This window comes from Aspergillus homomorphus (genome assembly GCF_003184865.1).
Source record: "Aspergillus homomorphus CBS 101889 unplaced genomic scaffold BO97scaffold_9, whole genome shotgun sequence".
Taxonomy (NCBI): Eukaryota; Fungi; Ascomycota; class Eurotiomycetes; order Eurotiales; family Aspergillaceae; genus Aspergillus; species Aspergillus homomorphus.
The window spans coordinates 281,488-306,773 of NW_020291895.1; the positions used below are offsets into that span (position 1 = coordinate 281,488).

Sequence of the window (25,286 nt, forward strand, 5' to 3'; positions counted from 1 at the left end):
ATGGCCGACGACGAGGAGCGCATCAAGGCTGAGAAGCTAGCGGCCGCCAAGAAGAGAGTAGGTACCATCCACATCCTATACTACCTGCCTATAAATCAGCACCGATGCGTGTTGAACCATGACCTCCGCGGGGAGGATCCGCCGCTTGCCCGCGATCACGTTCGACCAAATCGAGAGATCTGACCACACTACTACATGGGCCAATCTTGCTAACTTACTTGAAATCCGATCAAATAGGTCGCTCAACTGCAAAAACAGAAGAAAAAAGCGAACAAGAAAGCGGCGAGTACCGATTCGACCAAAGCGACTGCCGAGGCGCCTGCGGAGGGAGGAGCTAAAGATGCTGCGCCTGCCGATACTACTGCTGCTGCTGCTGCATCCCCGTCTGGCGATGCTGAACCATCCTCAGTAGTCGAAGTAGCCGAAGAAGTACAACAACCAGTCGAGGACGCCACCACACCCGCCGAAACGGAAGCAGCAGCAGCAGCAGCGCCCGCGCCCGCGACGGAAGAACCCGAGAAGCCTGTCATCGCGTCCCCAGAACCGACACAAGAGGAAAGTGCACCAGTGGCAACGATAGAAGGGGAAAATGGTGCCGAAGAAGAAGTACAGCAACCGGAAGAAACGCCGACGGAAACACAACCCTTTCCTCAAGTATCCCCCACCGAGCCGATGCCCGACGCGCCTATTTCCCCAGGTCCGGAAGACACCGAAGCCCAGCCCGCGCTCGCCACCAGACTCGATGCCCCGGCTCATCCCCCCAGCCATGGTCGGCAACCGTCGCTGTCCATCCAGTCCAAGATGCGGTCTTCGTCGTTCCGCAAGGGATCCGTCTCGCAGGGGAGCGTGTCGCCGTCGCCGTCGGCGATGCTTAAGTCGCCTTCGCTGCCGCCGCTGAGTGCTGACGGGGAGGCCGTGCAGGAGGTGTATCGGAAGCAGTCGGCGCGGATCGAGGAGCTGGAGAAGGAGAACAAGCGGCTGGAGAAGGAGCGGGAAGAGGCCACGGGGCGGTGGAAGAAGTCGGAGGATCAGTTGGAGGATCTGCGGGAGGCGAGTGTGGATGTGGAGGAATTGAAGGAGAAGCTGGGGAAGGCGGAAGAGAGGGTTGGGGAGATCGAGGAGTTGGTGAGTTCTTTCCCGGGTGGCTGTTGGTGGGCTTGAGCAAGTGACTGACATTTGGGTGCGCAGAAAGCGGAGATTGCTTCGCTACAGAGACAGAACTCTCATCTCCAAACGCGAACACATCGTAACAACGCAAGCGTGTCTGCTCCGGGACAAGCCGAGTCACCGCCGGCGGATCTCGTAAAACAGCTCGAGTCGAGGGCGGCTACGATCGAGGCGATGGAGCTGGAGATCTCCAATCTACGCGCGCAGCTTTCATCACAGTCCACTTCGAACAGTGCGCACGAGGCCCAGATCGCGGCCTTGGAGGAGAAGCTATCGACGAGCGAGACCGCGCTGGGAAAGTCACAGCGCGAGCTGACCGACACCAAGGCTGCTCTAACGCGTGCCTCCGAGAAGGCAGTCAAGGAAGGCGTCGACAAAACTTCTACTGAGACTTTGATCAAAAACCTTCAACGGGAGGTAGAGGAGCTGAAGCAGGAGAAGACCGACGCGGAGAAGAAGATCGAAATCCTGGAAAAGAAACTGGAAGCCATGGGCAACCTACACAAAGAATCCGAGTCCCGCCATCAAGTACGGCTGCGCGAGAGCGAGAAGGTCGAAAAGGAAGCCGCGGTGCTGCGCAAGAGGCTCGCCAGCGCGGAGAATGAGAATCTTCGGTTGAAGGAGGAGCAAGAGACCCTCCGGAAGCGGGAAGCAGGCGGTGCCGACGACGATGCCCTGGACGAACTCGAGGACGAAGAACGGTCGCGTCTGCAGCGCCGGATTCGTGACCTAGAAGGCGAGGTCTTCGATCTCCGTCGCGGTGTGTGGCAGGAGAAGCGCGAGGAGCTCGCTGGGGAAGCCGACTACCAATCCCCCTTCAGCGGTGCTCCCGACTCGGCGAGTGCTGCGGCGAATACCTTCGACGACGTTGACCTGACCGGCGGGTCGTCTGCCGACCACGCTCGCCGCCGGAGCATGGGTCAGAGCAAATCCCACGGCCAACATTCGTCCTTCTCGACTGTGCTTTCCAGTGGGATTGCCGCCTTCACGGGAGGCAATACCTTCTACGGCAACCGGGGACGCGCCTCATCGAACCAGCCGCCCGCAGGTGCACGCGGTAGCCTTGAGCTTCTCTCGGAAGAGAACCTGGAGGACGAGTTCGACGAGGCGGAGTTTGCGCGCGCGCAGGCGGAAGAGGAGGCTCGGAAGCGAGTCGAATGGGTGCGAGAGATCAAGAGGAAGCTCAAGGACTGGCATGGATGGCGACTGGATCTGGTGGATAGTCGGGCTGGCGCTGAGGGAGCGGGCGTTGGAATGGGCGAGATTTTTGAGATTTAAGAGTTACTTGCATCAATTATACCATTGTGTTTGTTCTTCATTGATAAAAATATACTTGTGAAGAGTAGACTCATGGAGCAACTTCAAAGTAGGGCAGATACAGTGGAGTTCGAAGTCGAGCTTATCGATAAGCGGTGCGGTGCGGAGACCAGCGGCGCAATCCGGACTACTTGGCCTTTCTCCCATTGATTGATTGATTGTCTCGTCCCTCCCCCTCACTATCTGCTTTGTGCTTGCTTTGCTAACCCCAATTTGCCTCGAGAGCGAAGGGCACTGGTCTACCGTCGCTCTCTTGTATTATTCATTTCACTTGGTGCCTCCTTTTCCTGCTTTATTGATGCCTTGACCTGTCGCAGTGATTGTTTATTGGCGACACGAACTTCCGTGATGAATGGGTTCGCAGATCACGGCCTCAATGAGGATGCATTCAGCGAGAAGTCTCAGCTGCAGGGCGGCTGGAAGACGTTTGATGCCTTCCGTAAGTTTTATGAGTTCATTCTACTGGCGAATTCATCTGGGAGAAGACAATGGAGCGGCGGCGCCAGGAGAGCGAGTTACGCTGCCCACTACGCATTTCTATGCGCCATTCCACCCAACCACCCACCCACCTCACCCCAAGCAATCAACCACTACGAAACCCAAGGCTAACCACCCTACACAAAACCAGCGAAGACCAAAACCTCCTACACAGCGCCCTCCCGCCGCGGCGGCCAATGGACAGTGCTGATCCTGGTAATCTGCACTGTCTTCTCAGTAGCGGAGTTCCGGACATGGCTCCGAGGCACGGAGAACCAGCACTTCAGCGTGGAAAAGGGGGTATCGCACGACCTGCAGCTGAACCTAGACATGGTGGTGCGGATGCCATGCGACACGCTGCACGTGAACATCCAGGACGCGTCGGGCGACCGGATCCTGGCGGGCGAGCTGCTGCAGCGCGAGCGCACCAGCTGGCAGCTGTGGATGGACAAGCGCAACCGCGGCGGCCGCCACGACGAGTACCAGACGCTCAGCCAGGAGGACGCCGACCGGTTGGCCGCGCAGGAGGCCGACGCTCACGTCCACCACGTCCTGGGCGAGGTGCGCCGCAACCCCCGTCGCAAGTTCCCCAAGGGCCCCCGCCTCCGCAGGGGGGATGTCGTCGACTCATGTCGGATTTATGGTAGTCTCGAGGGGAATAAAGTCCAGGGTGACTTCCATATCACCGCCCGTGGACATGGGTATCAGGATGCTGCTGGGGGCCATTTGGATCATAGCGGTATGTTTGCTTTGCTTCCCTTCCTCTCCCAGGGGGGAAATTACAGTCTCAGGAGCCCACCCACCCCCTTGGGGCCTACATCAACAATAACTGACCCACGGCGAAAAAATAGTATTCAACTTCACGCACATGATCACGGAACTCTCCTTCGGTCCACACTACCCAACCCTCCTCAATCCCCTCGACAAAACCATCGCGGCCACCGAATCCCACTACTACAAATACCAATACTTCCTCTCGGTGGTACCGACGATCTACTCCAAGGGCAGCACCGCGCTGCAGGAGATCTACACGAATCCGGAGAAGGCCCAGCGCAGCAAGAACCTGGTGCTCACCAACCAGTACGCGGCCACCAGCTCTGCCGACGTGCTGCCCGAGAACCCCTTCTTCATCCCGGGGATCTTCTTCAAGTACAACATCGAGCCCATCCTGCTGCTCGTCAGCGAGGAGCGCTCCAGCTTCTTGGCCTTGCTTATGCGGTTGGTGAATACCGTGTCCGGTGTCATGGTCACCGGTGGGTGGCTGTATCAGATGGCTGGCTGGGCGGGCCAGTTGGTGCGCCGGCGCGGCGGCTGGCGGGAAAAGTCCGATGGGGTTTTGAATGGGAGGCATCTTGCTGAGGATTGAAGATGTGTATTGTCATCCTTGGTTCTGTTCTTGTTTGGAGAAGAGGGGTGAATTTGGTTTGCATGTGTTACGTAGGTACCTACTGTGCTTGGTACATTTGGTTTGGGAATATATACTGCTTCATTGGCATCATCATCATCATCTTCTTCACTAAAACCTTGGAAGTCACCCTCTCTTCTAGGATCTCTTTACTCAGATGTCGGTATCTGAAGTTTGGTGTACAACCGGAATTTCGAACTCACTGTTTTACACAAATATTACTGTAATCATAGTAGTAAATGATCGCTAGCTTCACCAGCACCAGCAGCAGTGATTGGCATTTGTGCAAAGTACATATATATATGCAGCAGAGATGATGTGCTTGCTGTGACTAACATCTTGTAGTTAGTTATAGTTGTAGTTGTCTAGGTCATAAGTCGAACTCCAGCTCCAGCTCCCCAAACCCAAATGTAAGTATCCTATGCAAATGTATCGGAGAGACCAGCAACACGATTCGGAGAAAGGGCGCTGATGCCCGAAATTCTCTTCGAAAAAAATAAAAATAAATGTACAGATCAGGGCTTTCGACCGTCCAATCAGAGAGTTTTTCATCCATTCAGGAATGGAACACCCCTCGGTTCATCATAGACAAATGAAAAATGAGTGACATATGAAAAGGTAACAGTAGAAAATGCAAGCGAGACATATCATATGCATGCAAAGATTGGGAAACAAACAACAGGAGCCCTTCAAGGTCATGATGAAATACCCCACACATCAGGAACAAATATGCTGGAAAAGAGAACTTTGCAAGAAATGTAGAAAGTCATGGGGGAAAAGCATACACATGCTCGACTAAGGGTATAAAGTAAACACTCTCGGGCGGGGAGGAGCCTCCAACAAAGTCTCGGAATCTCAATCATGACGAACGGGGGACGCGCAGAACCTCCTATGTGCCGATACCCGTTTTTATGCAACATGCAACCTTGATGATCAAACAATTATTATTACAGATATGCAAAGAAGTGAGGAAGAAAGAAGAGAAAAACTCTAGATGGCATTGCACGCTTCATTTGGTTCTCTGCGGTCCGAGTTAGCTCTTGTGATCGATATGTCCGCTATGCTACTTTGGGGGCATTTGACTTACCAGGCTGGTGGCAGCTGCCGCTGTTGCAAGGTCGGGCTTACCACTAATACTTCGAGCCGCAACACGGGGTAAAGCGGACCCAGGAGTACCTGTGCTAATGCTCGTGCCTCGCTTAGCGGGCGTCGACGGTGCAATCCCGCTCACTGTCGAATGACGCTTCCCAGCGGGCTTGACCGGGGAGGTGCCCGAGGCGTCTCGAGTGCGGGCAAGAGTGCCACTTTTCAGGCCGGCCACAGGCGGCTCGGGAAGAGGACGTCCTAAAGACGGGTTGGACGAGATCACCCGCTTGGCCGGGGAGTTGTTCGTCAAAGTATATGTCCTCGTACGCGAAGCCAGCTTGATGCCCGTGATGAATTCATGACGAAGCGCGTCTTGGGGACTCATCCGACGGGCAGGATCCCACCGAAGGCAGCGGGATATAAAATCAAGGAAGGATTCATCGTCACACTTCAGAACCTGCCGAAGCTCCTTGGAGCTGGGACGACGTCTTCGGCCCTTAGAGGAAACCGTAAGCCTCGGTTTGCCCAAGGAGTCGAAGAACAACTTCTTGCGAGTACTCTTCTCTATCAGATGCTTCTCCGGAGGACCAAACACCTCCATGATGCAGGCAAGCTGTTCCTGCTCATTTTCACCCGGGAAAATAGGGTAGCCCGTAAACAGCTCTGCAAGGATACATCCAACACTCCACATGTCGATGGGCATACCATACGACATACCAAGGATAACTTCGGGAGACCGATAGAATCGACTCTGGATATAGGTATACACTTTCTCGTTCTCGAAGCAACTGGAACCGAAATCAATGACTCTGATGTCGGAGCTCAACGGGTGGCACAATAAGATATTCTCAGGCTTCAAGTCACAATGAATAACCTTCTTCGCCTGCAATAGCACTAGCGTGTTCAACATCTGTTTCGTGAAGCGTCGAATGAGCTTCAGTGAGAAGCCCTTGAAATCGTGAGCCTTGATGAATTCGTACAGATTCATTCCCAGTAACTCGGTGGAAATGCAAAGATGGCCTCTGAAGTAGAAGCTCTGAGTGAAGTTGACCACGTTGTGGCGGCGTTGCGGATCCCACTCTTTAAGCTTCTGGAGGAGGTTGACTTCGATTAGGGCTTGCTGGTGAAATCTCTTCTTGTTGCGGATAATCTTGACTGCAACAAGGCCTCCCGTTTTGTGGTCAATGCATCGCACTACCTGACCAAAGCTTCCTTTACCAAGCACGTCGATCACTTCATAGCGGTACGCCAGATGGTCGCCGATGACGATATTGTAGTCACCACGGTCATCGTCGTAGCCAAAGTTCGCTTGCACGGAGAGATCACCAACATGCTTCCTGGCATGTTGAGTGCCACAGAAATAGATATCCTTGAAGTCGATAATCTCTCCGCGCTCGAAGATGTTCAGGTTCGCTATTCTCAAAGCCTGCGCTGGACTTACACGCTCCTTTGGACTAGCCTTGCGTCGTAATTCATCCAGATTCTTGGCGGCATTCTCAAAGTCTTTGCGCTTACTGCCGAGTTTGCGCATCTCTTCGTCCGCAACACGAATATCAGGGTCAACATTGGGATCGCTAGTGGGCGGGGGAGCTGGAGTGGCAGTCACGCTGGATTTCGCCGAACTGATGATTCGATGGACCGGGGAGAAAATTGAGCTTGCAGCAGTCCGATGTTGAACGACAGGAGCATCAGTGCTATCGTTTGAGTCGTTAGATGGGCTCGGTTCAAGTGCAAGGCTCTGCTCGCTGCTAAAGCTGGGCTTTCTCAATGCCTGGCTCGAAGCCTTGGAGAAAGAAGCCTGGCGTCGGGACTTAAGATAGCTTGGCTTGAGCGTAGGGCTGGAGGTTTTCACGCTGGAAAGGTTGTTCCAAGTCGATGAAGCGGCTATCTTCGGCGGCGGCATTGGATCATGCTTCACCGGATCGCTGCTGGCCTCTGTGCCTGTCTGAGTCTTGGGGCTGCTTCGGTTGCGGGTCATTGTGATCTTATTGCGTAGGGTTGAGCTCGATATACTATTGTTGTCTGGGTCGGAAGGTGTGGATAGCTGACTGATCGTCTCAGCGTTGGATGAGAAGGCAGACGACTGTGTCTGCGAACGAGGACCAGTCATTTTATACGACTGGACTGCCTTGGGTGCATGGTCATCACTGGTCTTTGGCTTCAAACTAGTGTGTTCGCTGTTGCTCTTCGGTAAGCTATATGCGGCGTAAGGTGAAGATGTCCTCGCATTGGTCGGCGTGTTCTCGAAAGCTGCAAGCGCACTGGAACTACTCGCAGTCCTCAGAGTCGGGGCGGTCGATGAGGTACTCAATGCAAAGTGCGACGTGCTGCTCCTCGCCTGTGTCAGTGGCATAAGATCGTCATCCTCGACTGTGGAGAAGAAGTTGGCCTTGGAAGCAGTTAGGGGAGTACTCGGTGTCTTGGACACGATCTGAGCAGAAGGTGTTTGCACTTTGAGATCATCTTCGCGATCTTTCAGAGCCTCGATCTTAGTCGTCATAGGCGTACCCAGGGGAAGCAGATTCAAAGGAGGTAATTTCAGAGGCTGCAGATTCCTCTTCCCAAGAAGCGCCGTGGTTCTAGGTTTAGCTTCGGGAGTCTTCATCGCCCGTCCTGCTCTGGGCTTGGGCGCTTCCTCCTCCGTTGCACTTGCGGTAAAGTTGGTGTCTGATTCTGGTTCGAGTTTAGGTTTCAGCCCGGCTTCCGTGTTCAAGCTTGACTTGCGAGGGGTGACGTAGTTCGGTGGCTCGAAATCACCCTTGGGGGATTCATATGCTTTGGGTATCGCGGGGACAGGGGGAACCTCTTCATCGGGCGCGTTCGGTTCGGAGCGGGTTTTAGGAGTAGGTAGCCGGGATGTTGACGCATTGTGGGAGAGCCTATTCTGCAATGAGCCAGCCGAGTTTCTTACAGAGCTGTAGGTCGTATTGGATGAGAGCGATAAGCCGGAACTGTATGACTTTCGGTTCGGGTCAGGGGTGGTGCGGGTTGAGGACGGAGTGACACTCTTGCGGGGAATATGTGACGGCGATTGCGCGGAGGATCGAGGCCGGACAGGCATAGGCTCTGTTTGAGTTGGTGTAAATGGCAGCGGGTGCGTCGAAGGAGCTGTTGACATACGTTTAGCCCGACGCGCATCGGTAGGGCTTATGGTACGGGCTCCAAGACCATGAACATGTGGGGGCATGACTGAGACTCTTTTACATGACGAGGATGGAGTATTGATGGCGGGTGTTGCATTTTTCACTGGTGTTCGAACAGCATTAGTCGACGACGCCCGAGAATATTCTGCTGGGCCAGACGCGGTCAAGTAATTATCGTGAGGCTCTCGCAGCGGTGGCTGAAGCGACTTGGCCTTGATACTCCGCGCGTTGCTGGAAAGCTTCGTACCTTCGGTTCGACTTGATTCGAAATGTTGCGTACGGGGACGGAGATAGCTGGTCTGCTCTGTACGGCTTGCATCCGCGCTCGCTTTCCGCGCAGATAGACTCTGTCGCCTCCCAGTTCCATTCGACGGCAGAGAACCGGGCCCTAAAGACTTCCTTGGGGCACGCGAAGCCGTACCATTCGCCCCCGTTTGTTGAGTAAGGCTTTGCCGACGGCTACGACCGGTCGTAGAAGTCGCAGATGGACGAGATGACACTGATTCGCTGGACGAATTGACCACGCTTTTTCGACGAATAGAATTGCTCCTGGAACGTGTGGTCTCTCCATTGTCACTGCCACTCGTCCAATTTGGCTTATATCCTAGCCCCATAGTTCCAGGCACCGGGAAATACTTCAATTGTGATTCTCCCATGATACTATTCTGCATGTCGTCGAAATTCACCGGGGCGAGGAACTCCGTACTCTGGGAAGGCATCGGGTTATACTCCGGTTTCGCAAAATTCCCCACACTGGTAGATCGCAGACTAATGCGTGAGTTGTTGCTTTGTGTTGAGTCATTTGTGGAATCGATCGAGGAGTTCCCGGAGTGGAAGAATGAACCGGACGTGTTGCTGTAGGAAATTCACGTTAGCCCTGGGATGTGTGATCGGGGGTCTGGAAGCTGGAAGGAGAAGGTTCGACAATTAAAGTCAAAATAGCGGGAAGGCGGGGACGGAGGCAATTAAGAGCGTGAGGCGATTATACCTTGTTCGTGAAGGGTCCTGCGGTCGTGGGCCTTGCGGCGCTTTCTGATCGCGAATAGACAACCTCCTCCGGTTCATTACACCTGTTCGGGTTGCGGCAGGAGCTTTGGACGAGTGGGACGAGGCTTCGGAAAGGAAAGAAGTCGAAGAGTGCTTTTGCAACCGTCTGCGCGTGGGTCCTTCTGTTAAAGCGAGAGACAATGAATTAGCCGTGGTCAACAAAGAACCATTTGCAGATAAGAATGATAGTCCCAGTCTTGATCCAACAATCCTACCTTCTGAGCCGGACCCATCATTTCGAGACGGGCTAGATGATCTCGATTGTACTTTGCGCAAGTGCCCCTTTCCTGGAGTTTCATGAAAGGATGGATTTTCCGGCATCATCCTCGAACTGCGACCGAGCGAGCTCCGGACGACAGGTAGGTAGACAAGTCGGGGGCGAGAGGTTGGGGAATTGAATTAGCGGGGGGGATGCAAGGGCAATCCCTATCGCAATGGCATTCAGGAGTAGAAGGTGTTGTTATTTTTTTTTTCTTCCGGTGTTTAACCAAGCAGAACCCTGATCAACACCGTCGCGCGACCCATCAACGGTTGCTACCGGTCCATTGCGGGGGTCAAGAACAGCGGTGTCTGCTGCGGGTTGGGCGACGAAGAAACCTGAAAATGGGGTTAGACAGAGATTGAAAGCGCAGATGAAAGCTCTGAGAGAGTCTTCGTGAAGCCCCTTTTCAGACCAGATTCAAAAGACCGAACTGGCGAGGTTCTGCAGAGGAGAAACTCTGCCTGGGGCAGCAGTAGTTGGTTTCTGCCAGACTTGGCGTCAAAAGAAAGTTACTGTATGGGGGTGTGTATACCTAAGCAACAACCACCCGGGAGTGTGCCCGACGCGGGAAAGAATAGTCCGATAATGAGAGGCGAAAGTGAAAAATAGAAGAAGAGTCGAGGTCAACGATCAATCAAAATTAGGAGAAAATAAGTGGGGGAGGGAGAGGGAAGAGAAAGGGACCGAAGAGTTACGGTCGGAGGATTGATATGGAAAAATAAAGAGGTGGTAAACAATTTGGAACCGGGAGGCCAAGTTGAGGTTGAGTGAGAGACTTCCATGAGTCTTCAATGAGTTGCCCCCCCTGCTCCTTTTTTTGCTGCTGCTGCGAGCAAAATGGGGGGGGTCTCGGTGGCTGCAAACAGCCCAAACACCTACCGTTTTGGTGGGATCGCCCAGAGAGCCTGTGGGTAGTAATCTATTCGACGTAATTGACGTATTGCGCAATACAACCTAAAACCAACCAGTGGCCGATAAGCTCGGAGTGACCCCAAATTCTGGGCATCCAGCCATCTGCATGTGCTTTTGCTGCTTGCTGCTGCTGCTGCTGCTGCTGCTGCTACCGCTGTTATTGCTACTTCACCCAACTCTGACCTCATCTCTCCCTTTTCCCGCCATCGGAGATGCCCTTCCCACTTGACCCAACCACAGCAACAGTCTCTTGGTTGATGGGGCGTCATGGATGAAACTATTGCGGAGCCCATCGTCAATCGCGATGAGCCTATACCTGTCATATTTTCCGACAAGCAGAAACATGATACAAAGCACCCGAAGCCCGGGGGACACAAGCGATCAGCCTCGAGCGTCGGGCGATCTCTGCAGGACAGGCTATTTTCCAAGTAAGTGTTTGGATCTGTAGACATCTCTCTCAGTCTCCGCTGACCTTTTTCCCCCAACAGGATTCTGGAGCAGGTAGTGCCCACAGAAGATGCCGATAAGGAATCATGGTCAGGCGGCGACAAGGCCTTCGCGGAAGACCCCAAGCGGCCAGCATTCAGTCTACCTCTCATGGCAAACAACTTTCGCAGATTCAATGCAAGGTACACCATTACCACTCCAGCACTAAATTACTGGAGACGCTAAAGTTTGGTACAGAATTGGGATTGTCTTTACTTTTCAGATCCAGGTTGAGCGTCTGTTCAGTTGGAAGAAAGCCTCCCACACCCTTTCATTTCTCTTCATCTATTCTTTCATCTGCCTAAACCCACACCTCTTTGTGTTGGTGCCGATATCTATCCTCCTGTTCTTCATCATGGTGCCTGCATTCCTCGCACGTCATCCTCCGCCCCCTTCAACATCCACCTCGAGCATCATGCCTTACTATTCGTATGACGGCCCGGCACTGGCACCCGCGAAGACCATCAAGCCGGCCTCGGAGACCTCAAAGGACTTCTTCAGGAATATGCGAGACCTGCAAAATTGCATGGCGGACTTTTCGGATGCGCACGATGCTATGGTGTCCGCCTTCGCACCTGTGACTAATTTCTCAGATGAGAAGCTCTCGTCAGCAGTGTTCCTATTATGTCTTCTCGTTGCAGCTCTTCTATTTCTGACCGCACATCTTGTACCTTGGGGCTTTGTCTTCTTGGTGGGTGGCAATCTGGCTGTGCTCTCACTGTACCCAGGCTTCCAGGATTTCTTCCAAGCCATCACAGCAGATATGTCCCAGCAACCGTCGAGCCCAGGGTCGTTGGCCGAAAAACAGCTCCGAAGTGCAGCGACGGCTGCTGGGGTCCCGCTACCCGCTTCTTCCTCCGGGGCCATGTCGCTGATGCGCTCGCTGGCTAATATCTCCCTGGATTCTGACACCGAAGAACGTGAGGTTGAGATATTTGAGATTCAGTATCGCTCTTTGGCTCCATACTCTGAATCCCAATGGGATCATGTCTTATTCAGTCCCATGCCGTATGACCCACTCTCGCCGCTTCGCATCGCGGGCGACCGTCCCAAGGGGTGTCGGTTCTTCGAGGACGTTCAGCCCCCAAGCGGCTGGGCATGGAAGAGCAAGAAGTGGGAGCTGGATCTCGATTGCCGTGAGTGGGTGGTTGAGCGCATGATCACAGGGGTGGGCTTCGAGGTACCCGGGAGCCCCTCTGAAGACCAAGCAGTTAGTGGAGAGATTGGCGGCTGGGTCTGGGACCTACCTCCTGCTTTCGTGGCGGACGACGGTGGTGTGGCGGCTGGGTTAGGAATCGATGCCTTTCACGATTCCGCCAGCGACAGGAAAACGCCTACGAAGAAGAAAGGAAAGGAGCGAGCTTCCCAGGATTATGAGGAGAGAGGCAATACAGGAGGGATGGGCGAGTGGAGGAGACGACGATGGATTCGTATCGTACACAGGACTAGTATGCCAGCCGGCCATGATAAGCAGCAACAGAGAACAAATGACGAAGCGTACTGATGGTGAGCTTTGTGGTTGAGTCGTGAGGTTGAGCGTTCCGGCGAAGAAATATCTTGTTAATTTAATCTCATTCAAATTTGGATCAACTATTATGCATATTCGTAATGACCTGGATGCGAGGTCGCCAGATAACCGCAGGGATCGCACTGTAATGCCAGACATACTGGCATATAGCTCGCCCCACTTGCAGAACTCAAGTACTACCAATGAACTAAACCAAGCATTCCACATCCTTGTCATTTTCCCACCTGCATCATCCTTAAGGGACTTGCGCTTCTAGTCTGTTTTCGGACATGATGCCTAAGGCACGCAGGCTAGGCGGTGCGACTCCGCCGCCTTCGACAATCAATTAGTTAAGCTGAGATGGCTGACTACTTACTTCCTTCAAGTCTTGGTCACACCAGCCCAGTCACTCTGTGGATGGGTGCTAATGCTGATAGACATGGAAGATGGATCTCTCAGCTCCTGCCATTGGCTATGGGTAAGTTATCCAAGACCTCGCAAAACCACACCTGTCATGTATAGCATGTTTGTTGGTATTGACATGTCCCACCACAGGACTCCCATTATGCGCGACCGTCACTATGTGCATTGCAGTATTTATCTCTCGCACCAGCAATAGTCGTTCTGGTCGTCACACTGGGCCACATACCGTCTGCAGGACTGCGAGGTAAACGTCCAAAATGGACAGTGCCCTTCGTTCAAGAGCAGCCAGCATCAATTGAGCTCCCCATAGAACGACCACAGCAACGGCTCGGATGGGTTGCAGCGTTATTCACCATCTCGGTGGTTGGTTTTCTAGCTGACCTAACCAACGTCATTCTCATTGGACCCATCACAAGCATTGCATTAGTCGTATCCTGGGTAAGTGGGAAAAGCAAACCTCCGGGACGATACGCTAACCAAGGACTAGGCTGTGGCTGCTGTCATGATAGCCGTGGTGCGGCCGAGATCGTGCCCTACGTCTCTGCTCGCCTTCTTCCTAAGTGCATTGATCGTGGAATCTGCATTCGTCATCAATCATGATGTATATCAAACCTCCAAACTGTTCACCCGCCATGTGGCTGCTACTGCTGCCTTGGCCGGGTGTATGGTCATCCTGGCAATGCCCTTTCGCAGCCATTTGCTCCCGCAGGGCGATATCAGTGCCGTTGGCCAATCGCCATCGAGCGACTACCGCAGTCCCGAAGACAATCTGCGGCTTTGGCAATTCCTCAGCGTGTCCTGGATGGCTCCCCTGATCTCTGTAGGCAAGAATAAGCAGTTGCAGGAGGAAGACGTCTGGTTCTTGGGACACGAGTTCCAGCATCGCAAGTTACATGAAAAGTTTCGCCAATTGAGAGGATCCGTTCTTGGACGTTTGCTCCAGGCGAATGGGATCGATGTGCTGATAATAACTACGATCTCTATTGTCCAAATGCTTTGCGGTCGGTATCCCATTCATGATGGCCAGCATTTCGCTGACCAACCATGCAGACTTCTCGACCCCTGTCTTGCTCCAACAATTGTTGCAGGCGATGAAGGATCGGGGGACGTCCAATAGGCCGGCCTTGACCTATGCGTTGCTCAGTTTGTTACTTCGTCTAGTGCTAGCGCAGGCGCAAGTTCTCAACCTGTGGTACGGTAGACGTGCCTATGAACGGAGTAGAGGAGAGATGATTATGATGGTCTATGAAAAGGCGCTTTCAAGAAAGAATGTCTTTGACCAGCAAATCAGCGATAAGGAAGAAGGTACTGAGCCCGCTGAAGAAGGCAATGACGAGACATATTCGGATCGCAAACCAAGCAGGTGGTGGTGGCCCTTCTCGCGCTCTCAGAAGGTTTCGCCCAAGGAGAAGGTTAAGAAAACAGCATCTATGGGCAAGATATTCAACTTGCTACGTGGGGATGTCTACGAAGTAGCCCAACGATTCTGGGAAATCGACTCACTGATCGACAAACCGCTGGGGCTTGTCATCGCGACTGTTCTCGTCTGGAAATTACTTGGTCCGTCGTGCTTCTTGGGCGTTGTAGCCATTTTGGTTGCACAGACGCTCAACGTGTTTATCACTCGTACGCTTCTGCAGTGGGAGCGTGTTCGTCGCCTGGCAACAGATACTCGGCTCCAAATATCTTCTCAGTTTGTGGAAGCTCTGCGCCATCTACGCTGGTACGGCTGGCAGAGTCATTGGCTTCGTCAGGTCATGGACGCAAGGCAGTCTGAGCTGAACCTTTGGATCATTACCAGTTTGTGGAATGTGTTGATCCGGTTCATCAACACCCTCGCTAGTGGCTTGTTCCCTGTTGTCGCGTTATATGCTTACACCTATCTGGCTGGAAACCCATTGCGCATCGACATCATATTTCCTGCTCTCCAGCTGTTCACGATGTTGGAGACCCGATTGAGAGATATTCCAAGTCTTATCACTGTGCTCATAAACGCCTCAATTGCTATGGAGAGAATTGAGGACTTCATGGCCGAGCCTGACAAAGAGACAACGCCTGCTGCTGATGACTTTCCCTCTGCGATCAAACTGGACTCATGCACTTTTGCCTGGCCCGGGAGAACAGTGCCCGTGCTTTCAAATGTCAATTTGGATGTGCCTCAGGGGTTAACTGTCGTGCACGGCAAGGTGGGCTCTGGAAAGACAGCCTTGCTCCAGGCCCTGCTTGGGGAGTTGGATAGACTCGAGGGAGCCTCTCGCCTTCCCAACGAGATGGTAGGGTTCTGTGCCCAAACACCATGGCTACAGAGCATGAGTATCCGGGACAACATTTTGTTTTCTTCGCCTTATGATGAGCAACGCTATAAGCTGGTGCTAGATGCTTGTGCCCTTATACCAGATCTCTCCAACTTCAAGCATGGCGATCTGTCCTTTGTCGGTGAGAACGGCATCGGTCTCTCTGGGGGTCAAAAGGCACGGGTAGCTCTGGCACGAGCAATGTATAGCTCGGCTAGGTTGCTGCTTCTCGATGACCCGCTATCAGCGTTAGACCACAACACGGCAGAGGCCGTTGTTCGCAAATGCTTCTTGGGACCGCTAATGCGCAACCGGACTGTAGTTCTTGTCACCCACAGAACACACCTGGTCGGCCATATTGCCGATCAGATAGTCCACATTGAGAACGGGCGGGCCACGGTAGAGGTCAAGCAAAATGGACCAGCTCATAACAGTGAGGGCTCGGAAAGTGAGCCATCTGAGAGCACAGACACTGCCATTGAAGGTGACGTTGCTCTCGAGGATGCCACTGCTGTGGTTCCCACGAAGTTCATAGAAGAGGAACATCGAGCAGAATGGGGGGTGCAAGCGCGGGTCTACTGGAAATACATCAAAGCTGGCAAGTATAGGTGGTGGCTCGCCCTCTTCATAGTTCTCACCATCTACCGGCTATCTTCCGTTGGCCAATCATGGTTTCTCAAGGAGTGGGGAGAGGCATACAAGCAGATACTACTGTTCTTCGGAAGCTCGAATCTCAAACGCATATCTCCGGTTGGCGAACTGACTACGGCATCAGCTATTGCGAACAACATTCACTGGGTCCCTCAAAACCCACTGAATGAGCTCCCTGCGCCAGAGGACAACGTCAAACCCTGGCTGGTAGCATTCCTGATTATCACCAGCTTTCAGTCCCTGATGCTTCTACTGGCGCAACTTCTGATGCTTGTGATTGTCTACTGTGCAGGTCGGACGCTCTTCCAGGAGGTGATGGTGCGAGTGAGCAATGCCACTTTCCGGTTCTTCGACGTTACTCCCGTTGGTCGACTGATGAACCGACTGACCTCGGACATTGGAGTAGTCGACGGAAACATAAGCGAGCAATTCCAAATGATCGCCTTCCAAGCCATCACCTGGGTATCTTCGATTGCCGTTATCGCAACAGTAACACCGACCTTCCTCGTATTCTCGCTCCTGCTTACGGCAGCATTTGTCCTCATCTTCCTACGCTTCCTCCCTACATCACAGAGCCTGCGACGTCTGGAGATGGTATCACTGAGTCCTCTGATTTCCAACTTCGGAGAGCTGCTCCATGGCCTGACCACAGTCCGCGCATTCCACGCCGAGGGACGCTTCCAAGACCGGGTCATCGCCGTGGTAGACAAGTTCCAGGGCATGGACCACTTCTACTGGTCACTCCAAAGCTGGCTGATGTACCGATTCGAGAGCCTCTCGGCCGTCTCCACATTCTGTCTGACCGTCCTCGCACTCTACACAAGCGTCAGTCCGGGCCTGGCAGCATTCGTGCTCATCGCCGCGAACAACTTCGTCACCTCGACCCACGCGCTCTGCAAACAATACGGCCAGCTGCAGATGGACTTCGTGTCCGTCGAGCGGGTGGACGAACTGCTGCACGTCGAGCAAGAATCGCCGGGCACAGTTGACCCGCCAGCTTCGTGGCCCAAATTCGGCCGGGACATCGTCTTCGACGACGTGACGATCCGCTACGCGCCCCACCTCGACCCGTCCCTCAAGAACATCAGCCTGCGCATCCCCGGCGGCAGCACCACAGCCATCATGGGCCGCACGGGCAGCGGCAAGTCGACGCTGGCGGTGTCGATGCTCAGCGTCGTCCGGCCGGAGTCCGGCCGCATCCTCGTCGACGGGCTGGACATCGCACAGGTCAACACGCAGGCCCTCCGATCCCGCGTCACATTCGTCGCGCAGGACCCCGTCCTGTTCCCCGGCAGCATTCGGCTAAATATCGATCCGACAGGCGAGTACTCCGATGCAGAGTGCTCGGAGGTGCTGAAGCGCGTTTGCAGCCGCCACGGTTGGAGTCTCGAGACCCACGTCGAAGCCGGAGGCCGGAACCTGAGCCAGGGCGAGCGGCAGCTGATCGGACTCTCCCGGGCGGTCCTGCGTCGAAGCCCGATTGTCATTCTGGATGAGGCCACGGCGTCGATTGACCATGAGAGCTCGCTGGAGATCCAGCAGATCTTGAGGGAGGAGATGAAGGAATCTACGGTCGTGACGATCGCGCATCGGCTGGAGGCTATCAAGGATGCAGATTACTACATTGTGTTGGACCAGGGGGGCGTGGCGGAGCAGGGGTATGTTCGAGATATGTAACAGAGGCTGTAGGCTTGGTGCTTGCTCGGTCTCTCTCTAGCGGGCGCTTACTCTATAAACTTGGCTTGTATTGCAGTACATTGTCAGAGCGTCCTCCAACTTGAACAGCATGCGATACAGCCACATAAATATACAACCTAGTGGACGAGAAATCTAGACTTATGATCGACTACCTCCTGTAGCGAATACGACAAACCCACGTCTCAGCACATCATGCTTTAATATTACTGCATAAATCACTTTTGTACACCGAAAGCAAAATCCGACGTATTCCCACCGATCGTAACACTCAAGACAATCTTCAAATTCCATCGCGCCATATCAACGCCTGCCAAACGCCCCCTATTTCCATCCACAGCAAACACCTTTCCAGTAAAGTAACACAGCAAACACCTTTCCAGTAAAGTAACGCAGCAAACGCCCTTGTACAGGTTAAAAAAAAGCAAACGCCAGTTCACACGTTAAGCAAGAGTAACGCCGAGTTACATACTAAACAACACCGAGGAAAGCAACGTCTACTCCAAACTCAAACACAAAACCGCCATGAAGACCACAACCCAGAACAACGACCACACAGCCACGCGGATCTCCTCTGACCCCGAAGTGGTCATGGTTTTGGTCTTCGCGCGGGTCGGGGTGACGGTCGTGGTTGCGCCTGTACTGGTGAGTGTGATGGTGGTTGTTCTGGATGGTTTGGCGGTCAGGGTCACGATGACGGTGACGCGGCTTAGTCCGGTGCCGATATCGGTGCCACTGGTTTCCATTGGTGAGAAGGTCGGAGGCACGGGTGAGCCTTTGTAAAGGAAGATTGTGGAGGTTGTGGTTGAGGAGGCGTGGTGGTGTTCGGTGATGGGTGTGGGGAGAGCTGCTAGGGCGTGGACGGTCATCGGGGCTGGGGTTGGGGTCGGCCAGTGGGCTGGCGGGGACTGGGTTCGCGGGTTCGAGCATGCTGGGTTGCGTTTGTGGTGGGTTGGCTCCGCGGAGAGGGTAGTGGTGGGCGCTGGTTCGCGCTGGGTGGTGCTCCGTGCGATGACGGTCACTGTTATGTAGTGGGTTGATGTGCTGGTGATACGTGTCACTGGTTCTGCGAAGGGTTCGGTCTCAGATGAGGTGATAACACTGGAGAAAGAGGCGGCGCTGGCTGTGCTGGGAGCTTCGCCTTCGCCGGCCTCGTCGGGGTGCTCGCAGAGGAGAGTCTCTGGGACCTGGATTGAGAGGGCAGGGTCTGAGAGACTGTAGCCGGTGCCGTTGAAGGCGCAGAGCGCGTCTCCTGCTGCTGCGAAGGTCTCGTAGCCTTTGAAGAAGTGAGTGTAGGGTTTCTAGCTGGAGGGCAGAGTGAGCAGAAGAGTAGAAGGGTTAAATAGACTTACAGGTTGCAGTGCTCTGATAGTCATCTGAAAGAACCGTGGTAAGACTGCTCGCGCGTGCAGTGAGCCATTAGTTATCTCTCAAGCCAGGATTGCGGTATAGCTTACATTTCATTACAGGAGTAGACTTCTGTAAAGGCAGACGAAGCGCAGACTATGATAGTTGGGCCATTAAGAGAGCCGTGCAGGCAGTAGTTCCCATCCTTCTGAGGACAGAGGACGCTGTTGATCTCGGGGTCACTAGAGAAACATGCCCCGCGTCAGCTCAGTTCAGCCGCTCACCAGGGCTCATTTACCAGAGAATCTGCGCCGCTCCGGTGAGTAGAACAGACAGGAGGATTGCGAAATTAAGGATCCTGTACGGAACCATGATGCGTACTGCTTTTAAGGTTCGTGTAAACGCTGGTTGTAGATTAGAATAATATCGCTGTTGGGATACGGAACGGTGATTAGCAGAGATGAGAAGAGAAAGTAAAATGAAAGGGCTTCAGGATAAAAGTAAAGTGGATATACTGCTTAGCGTGTTGTGGTGTTGATATTCGAACGCGTTACTCTATCAGAGTCATGCAGGGCACAGTGGAGCCTGCTCAGGAATACTCTCACTATGGCTGGCAGAGTAAAACAGAAGCATGATTTGATTTATCTATAGGTAGCGTATCAAAGGCCATCAGAAATTACCTATAAGAAGAAGAAGAAGAAGCACTATTCTCAGTAGAGTGAATCTATCTAACAAGAATCTTTAGATGAGCCGCTCCACAACTAAAGGAAGCTGTTGCTTTGACAGCGGATAGTGGAAGACCAAGCCATAGTACGGGGCTAGTCGTGTATGGCGACGGGCAAAATATTGTGACTTTCGGTGAGGATAAATGATATGAGAAAAGATGGAGAGGTGGAGGAGGCAGGGATAATTGGAGGATCAGAACCCCAGTACAAAGGTATATTGACTACCAAGTAACACTAAGATCGCTATATATTGTTTTTAGTACCCCAGCGCGTGGCCTAGCCTCTTTGGGCCCTTCCCAAGTACTGCAGTGGGCTCTAACTACAGGCTTATATCCGTGACGCAAGTAGCTTAAAGTCAAATCGTCTCTAATTCGTGAGACCCCTGACCTCTACACCCGCACCATCTTCCTTGTACAGTGGGTAGAATGTGCCAACAAGACTTAGTCCATGACACTACACTTTAATTGCATTTAGAGCACTACAGTGGACGGAGACTCTACTATCCGTGTGGAAAATGTCCGCCATATGCACTTAGCAGTAAAGGTGCGAACTGCTTCAAACCAAAGGCACCCATCAAGCATGATAAAATCACATCATAGATAGTTATCCCCTCCCAGTGCCCGACCTGAATCATAAGTTCACATCCGCAAGTAGACAATTTCCATATAAAGCCACTCCTTCCTTCCCAATAAATCCTCCCAGTCAGCACAAACAGCATCCTTCGAGTTGCGCCTGCAAGCAACCATCGCCGTTACGAATTGTTCACAACCTGTTGAGTATTTCGACAATCAGGACAGAAATGGGTACGGTTGGTGCTTGATTTCTTTGTGGTAGGCTTAGGAGAATCAGTACACCATGCTGGGGGCGAGCGCAGTTGAGCTGTAAGACACATCCAGGGAGTTGGCTCTCTGGGAACATCGACAGTATGATTGCATCTGACGTAGTAAATAGGAGCGGGGTGTTCGATGAAGCACATTTTGAAGATGCGCGAGAATGGGTTCTGATTCTTGGGGACTGAAATTCAGCTAAGCATAAACGAGGTCAACTTCAATCGTACTAGCTTAGATTGCTGATGTCGACAGGCTTACCTTTGACGAGACCACAATAGCACACAAGTACTGGACTGGTGGAGGCTGATGGTTGGTCGTATTGTGGAAATATCAGCAATTCTTGAACTCTGGTTTTGCGATGTGGAAGCAGAAAACGCGATAGGTATTGTGAGCTTGATTCCTTCGACCAGGATCAAGGACCTGAAACTGCCTAGTCCAAGGGGGCCATGAGTAATATTCAAAAAAGTCTATCTTTCTATCATACCTACCTGGAGGCACGATATTGCGAAGATTCCCGTCGTGGACGGCTTTTCTTGGCTGAGTGAGACCGTCGAAAATGTGTGAGGATACGCTTATCTTCGTAATATGATGAGAGGATAAAAGATCTCGTGTATAGGCCTGACCATGTACACACAAAGATTATTTGGTTGAGAAGGCTTCAGTGAGGTTAAATCTGACACCTGCGGGAAGGTAGAATAAATCCAAGTTGGTTGGGTTTGATTCTGGATATCAACACTCAGCAGGTGGCAGCGTTTGTTTAAAAATTTTCAAGGATGCCTTAATGACCATTTTGAGTATAAGTGATAGAGTTAGTGAATAGTCACAACTCATGTGCTAATTTTCACATTCGTTGCCTTTGGTAATCTTGAGGCTTGACCATCTTCCAGAAGAATCCTAGGATTTATCTGTATCTTTTCCGGGCACAATTAGTCTTCAAACCCTCTGATGGCATATCTCTCGCTGCTTAGGAACTCAACCACCGGCTTTTCATGGAGAAAGCTCTCAACGGGGTCTACCGATTTCATTATAGTCCAGAACTTTCGGTCTCTATCAGCCTTTCGCTAAGGCCATCCTGCACCCATCTTTCAATCTGCGATACAACTTCTCCAACCAGCTGGTCGTAGTGTCGCCCGTGTGGCAGGAACATCGACTGATGTGCCTTGACTTCATCCATGTTCTCCATCTGTACTGGTACCCAAAGTGAATCGTCTCCGTTCTGCCAGTGGTGGGAGGGCATGAGGACGAATTTGCGTGATTTGGAGGTAGATGCGGAGGAGGAAGAGGAAGAAGAGAGCGAAGAGGCGGAGGAGGAATGGATGTTCTGTATAGTAGTCGGAGGACAGTCTTGCGAACAAGTGCTGCTGTCGCTTCCATCATCGATGTTCATCAGTGAATCACTGGAGGCATCACTACAGCCTCCCTTTATACTTATGTCTGCGTAGAATCGCTGGCGATTCCAATCTTCCACGAGCGTGGAGAAAGAGGTGGTGGATTCCGGCAGGTCTGTCGTCATCGCTGATGACAGAGATCCTCCCTGTGCATTCTGTCCAAGCCACATTTGCGACAAAGCTGGGGCTGGTGAAGGTGCCCTCTGAGCGTGCCGCTCTCTGCGCTTGGCTCTGCCTTGCGACCTTTTTCTGTGCGTCGCCGTGCTCAGGGTATAGTAGTTGACGAACCGAACCCGACGCGACCCATTTTCCGCCGCCTCCAGTGCCATAAGCTGCTTGTACCGTCGACGCAGCTGCACATAATTATTGAGCCCTCCCGCAAATCGATACGACGACACAAAGCGCTCATAGATCGACCGGGGCAGATTGTGATGGTGGTTCTTGCGGACGAAGTGGATGATGCCGTGGATGCGATCTCGCTCGACAAGATGGACGTCGTTGGCAAAGGGAGGGTCGAACAATGGACCTGCAGTTAAAGCAGCAGCAGCATATACACAATCGCCTGGAGCAGGAGGATCCTTGACTGCGATGGTAGCTGTAGCATCGTCATCCTGGGTTCTATGCGGCAACATCGCACGGATCCCTGTCGGAATCACATGCGGGTGTAAGCCGAGAAAAGGCACGTCGAAGTTGACGAGGCCTAGGATGCGTGGTTTCTTGGGGTTGTTTGTCGATGATGGAGAGGGCGGGGATGGAAGAAGGGCGACATCCGTCGCTAAGATGCCTCCTAGACTATGGCCTAGCAGGATCACGTCAAGGTCGTCGGCGATATGGGGCGATAGCCTAGAAAATGTATATAGCTATTAGTCTAGATTTCACCTTGGCCAGTGTGCGTCCGGAAGCCCGGAATGAATTTGCGGTCTTCATGGCTCGAAAGTGCTATGAACTGGGTAAACTCACCTACCAGGCGTTGAAGTTCTTCACTGCCGTGCACATCTTGCCTCGAGACTTGTAGCGAGGATAGATTCGGGTGTATATGTAGTGCGACTCACCCATGAGGTCAGTCAGGGATGTGTGTACGTGGGCAGGGAAGTCCGAGAAGCTGGCTTCCGAGCCTTCGAAGCCATGGATATAAATCAGCAGCAGACAGCGCTTGGCGACGTCCTGCGGGAAGTTGGGCACTGGTAGTGAGAGACTAGAGGAACATGACGATGCAGTCTCTGCTTTACTCGCAGTGGAACGCATTATAAGACTGGTGCGGAGGAATTGTGACCTTATCGCAAGGAAGGAGGCGCGGTGGCATTGGGATTTTGTAGAAGTAATGGTAGAGAAATTGAAGGCGAGGTACTGTGCCACGCACGGCTCTGAGAGCATGCTGCTACCTAATAATTTCAGGCACATAGTTTAAGGTGGGATGTTCCCGCAGCCACTAACACTAACCACAGTAAAATAGAACCCACATGGTTCTCTTCGGATTTCAATGCGAATACGAAGAGCCGATCGACTACGTAGGTCTGGACATCCCCACCGCGCTCCAAGGCTGATTCAATGTCCTCTCCCCCAACGTCCAGTCCCGGCTACCAACACATATCCACAGTCTCTTTGAGAATATTACTGAGAGATACCGATCCTCATATACCTTCTCAAAGTGCTATAAACTGTCCGGTTAGTACTAATTCCACCTCCAGCGGCATGGATTCCCCACCTCCTACCATCTACACCTAATCATCCATCAGCCTAAAAACAGAGACCACCTCCAAGCGCACCAGAACGAGCTCAACCCACCTTACCCCTACCATCAGAAGCACCCGAGACCCCATCAAAAGCAGCATCACCACTCCCTCCCTTTAACCGTCCCACCCGCCTCTTCTCCAACCAGATAACCACACCCGCAACCCCAGACGCCAAACAAGCCAAACAAACGAACAGCCCGGTCATCCAACCCGGCCGATCAAACCTATTCCAAGCCCACATACACACCGCCAAACAAACCTGCAAGATGGAATTAAGCATGTTCCCCCAGACCACAACGTCCAATTTCCACAACGGAGTCGACAAACCCGGCGTTGGGCCTTGCCCCTCCTCCTTATTAACCAGCCCCATCTCCTCCTCGCCGCCCACAGTAACAGCAAAGTGAGATGGCACCGGCAAAGCCACGTACTGAGCGTCGAGTACAAACCACCCGTCATGAACCTTCGCGAGACGAGTCAGCCCCGTCCGGCCCCGCAAGCGCCACAGACACCACAGATACATGTCGCGGATGCGCCACGGCGCGAGACCGAAGCCCGTAATACAGAATAGCGCGTTGAGGATCTGCGAGTCGATTTCGATCCAGATGCGGCGGGAGGAGCTTGGGGCGTCGCAGCTGGGGTGGCACATGGCTGGTGCGGCGTTGCAGAGGAGGAGGAAGAGCATGCCGCCCCAGGCGATGATGTTTAGGCCGTAGAGAATGATGCAGAAGCCGAGGGGCGTGAGGGCCCATTGAAGGCAGGCTTGGCTTTTTTCTGTCCATTTGCTTGAAGCCATTTCTGTCGTGTTTCGCGGCCTGTGGGCAGCTGGTGTCAGGGTTGTGAGAGGGTGAAGATATAGTCAGGAGCAGAGATCCGCAGGCAGAGAAGAGCAAAGAGGCACGGAAGGTTGAGAATAATCAAGAAAGTGCCGACTGGGCTATGCATGGTAGACCTCTAGACCATGTCCACATTTTTAATAGATAGTATTCCTGATATTATCTCTGGTAGAATCATGCACGCTGAGCAGAACCAGTATTCTCAACAATTTAACCTTAAAATTAAGTAGGTATACGAGTACGAAGTGGGGCTACCTAAGTACGGCCGGATTGGCACGCCTTGTGGACCGACCGGCATCACTTATTTTTAGTTCCTGGGGAGGGGCGATCGGCACCGTATTCGTTTAGTGGTGGTTTGGTTGTGTGTCGCTAACGCTGCCTTCTGGAAGTACCAGTATACGACTTTCAACTCGTCCTCAACATGATATAATCTATTATGGAACTGGGACTTTTCGCAATATACATTTGTCTATGAAAGAGCGAAGAACATCCAGACTTTTGGGGGGAGCATCATGAAGAGAACGAAAAACACGCGATCTTAGAACAAAACAGAACAAA

The 25,286-nt window shown here is 52.8% G+C and overlaps 6 protein-coding genes across 6 annotated transcripts; 3 read left to right on the forward strand and 3 right to left on the reverse strand.

Annotated features, from left to right (window-relative positions):
* BO97DRAFT_365229 (uncharacterized protein) lies at positions 1 to 2,445 on the forward strand (the record flags this gene model as incomplete). The annotated part of the gene is made up of 4 exons (XM_025692569.1): positions 1 to 57; positions 238 to 286; positions 485 to 1,125; positions 1,189 to 2,445. The coding sequence occupies 4 exons, from the start codon at positions 1 to 3 to the stop codon at positions 2,443 to 2,445; spliced, it is 2,004 nt and encodes a 667-aa protein (XP_025553442.1).
* Positions 2,446 to 2,658: 213 nt separating this feature from the next.
* BO97DRAFT_386824 (COPII-coated vesicle protein) lies at positions 2,659 to 4,461 on the forward strand. The gene is made up of 3 exons (XM_025693552.1): positions 2,659 to 2,923; positions 3,113 to 3,700; positions 3,813 to 4,461. Exons 1-3 carry the CDS (start codon positions 2,833 to 2,835, stop codon positions 4,325 to 4,327), a joined length of 1,194 nt encoding a protein of 397 aa, XP_025553443.1. The 5' UTR covers positions 2,659 to 2,832; the 3' UTR covers positions 4,328 to 4,461.
* A 6,506-nt stretch (positions 4,462 to 10,967) lies between these two features.
* On the forward strand, positions 10,968 to 17,930 carry BO97DRAFT_441763 (uncharacterized protein). Its single transcript, XM_025698200.1, has 7 exons — positions 10,968 to 11,244; positions 11,305 to 11,445; positions 11,501 to 12,750; positions 13,247 to 13,287; positions 13,365 to 13,670; positions 13,720 to 14,233; positions 14,283 to 17,930. The coding sequence occupies exons 1-7, from the start codon at positions 11,084 to 11,086 to the stop codon at positions 17,852 to 17,854; spliced, it is 5,985 nt and encodes a 1,994-aa protein (XP_025553444.1). The 5' UTR covers positions 10,968 to 11,083; the 3' UTR covers positions 17,855 to 17,930.
* A 439-nt stretch (positions 17,931 to 18,369) lies between these two features.
* BO97DRAFT_465946 (uncharacterized protein) lies at positions 18,370 to 19,591 on the reverse strand (the record flags this gene model as incomplete). The annotated part of the gene is made up of 4 exons (XM_025699564.1): positions 18,370 to 19,148; positions 19,225 to 19,268; positions 19,330 to 19,461; positions 19,518 to 19,591. The coding sequence occupies 4 exons, from the start codon at positions 19,589 to 19,591 to the stop codon at positions 18,370 to 18,372; spliced, it is 1,029 nt and encodes a 342-aa protein (XP_025553445.1).
* Positions 19,592 to 21,819: 2,228 nt separating this feature from the next.
* BO97DRAFT_314907 (uncharacterized protein) lies at positions 21,820 to 23,362 on the reverse strand (the record flags this gene model as incomplete). Its single annotated transcript, XM_025691258.1, has 3 exons — positions 21,820 to 22,183; positions 22,331 to 23,005; positions 23,127 to 23,362. Coding segments are annotated over 3 exons (1,275 nt in total), but the record flags the coding sequence as incomplete, so codon positions are not given.
* Positions 23,363 to 23,938: 576 nt separating this feature from the next.
* Positions 23,939 to 24,697, reverse strand: BO97DRAFT_340564 (DUF2985 domain-containing protein; the record flags this gene model as incomplete). Its single annotated transcript, XM_025691602.1, has 2 exons — positions 23,939 to 24,244; positions 24,284 to 24,697. Coding segments are annotated over 2 exons (720 nt in total), but the record flags the coding sequence as incomplete, so codon positions are not given.
* Between the last annotated feature and the right edge of the window lie 589 nt (positions 24,698 to 25,286).

Excerpts from the sequence above, each read along its gene's own strand:
- BO97DRAFT_386824 (XM_025693552.1), top strand. The coding sequence starts at position 2,833 with ATGAATGGGTTCGCAGATCACGGCCTCAATGAGGATGCATTCAGCGAG. Across the intron at positions 2,924-3,112 it reads GAAGACGTTTGATGCCTTCC|CGAAGACCAAAACCTCCTAC; the intron begins GTAAGTTTTATG and ends ACACAAAACCAG. Across the intron at positions 3,701-3,812 it reads GGGCCATTTGGATCATAGCG|TATTCAACTTCACGCACATG; the intron begins GTATGTTTGCTT and ends GCGAAAAAATAG.
- BO97DRAFT_441763 (XM_025698200.1), top strand. The coding sequence starts at position 11,084 with ATGGATGAAACTATTGCGGAGCCCATCGTCAATCGCGATGAGCCTATA. Across the intron at positions 11,245-11,304 it reads CAGGACAGGCTATTTTCCAA|GATTCTGGAGCAGGTAGTGC; the intron begins GTAAGTGTTTGG and ends TTCCCCCAACAG. Across the intron at positions 13,288-13,364 it reads GCTCCTGCCATTGGCTATGG|GACTCCCATTATGCGCGACC; the intron begins GTAAGTTATCCA and ends GTCCCACCACAG.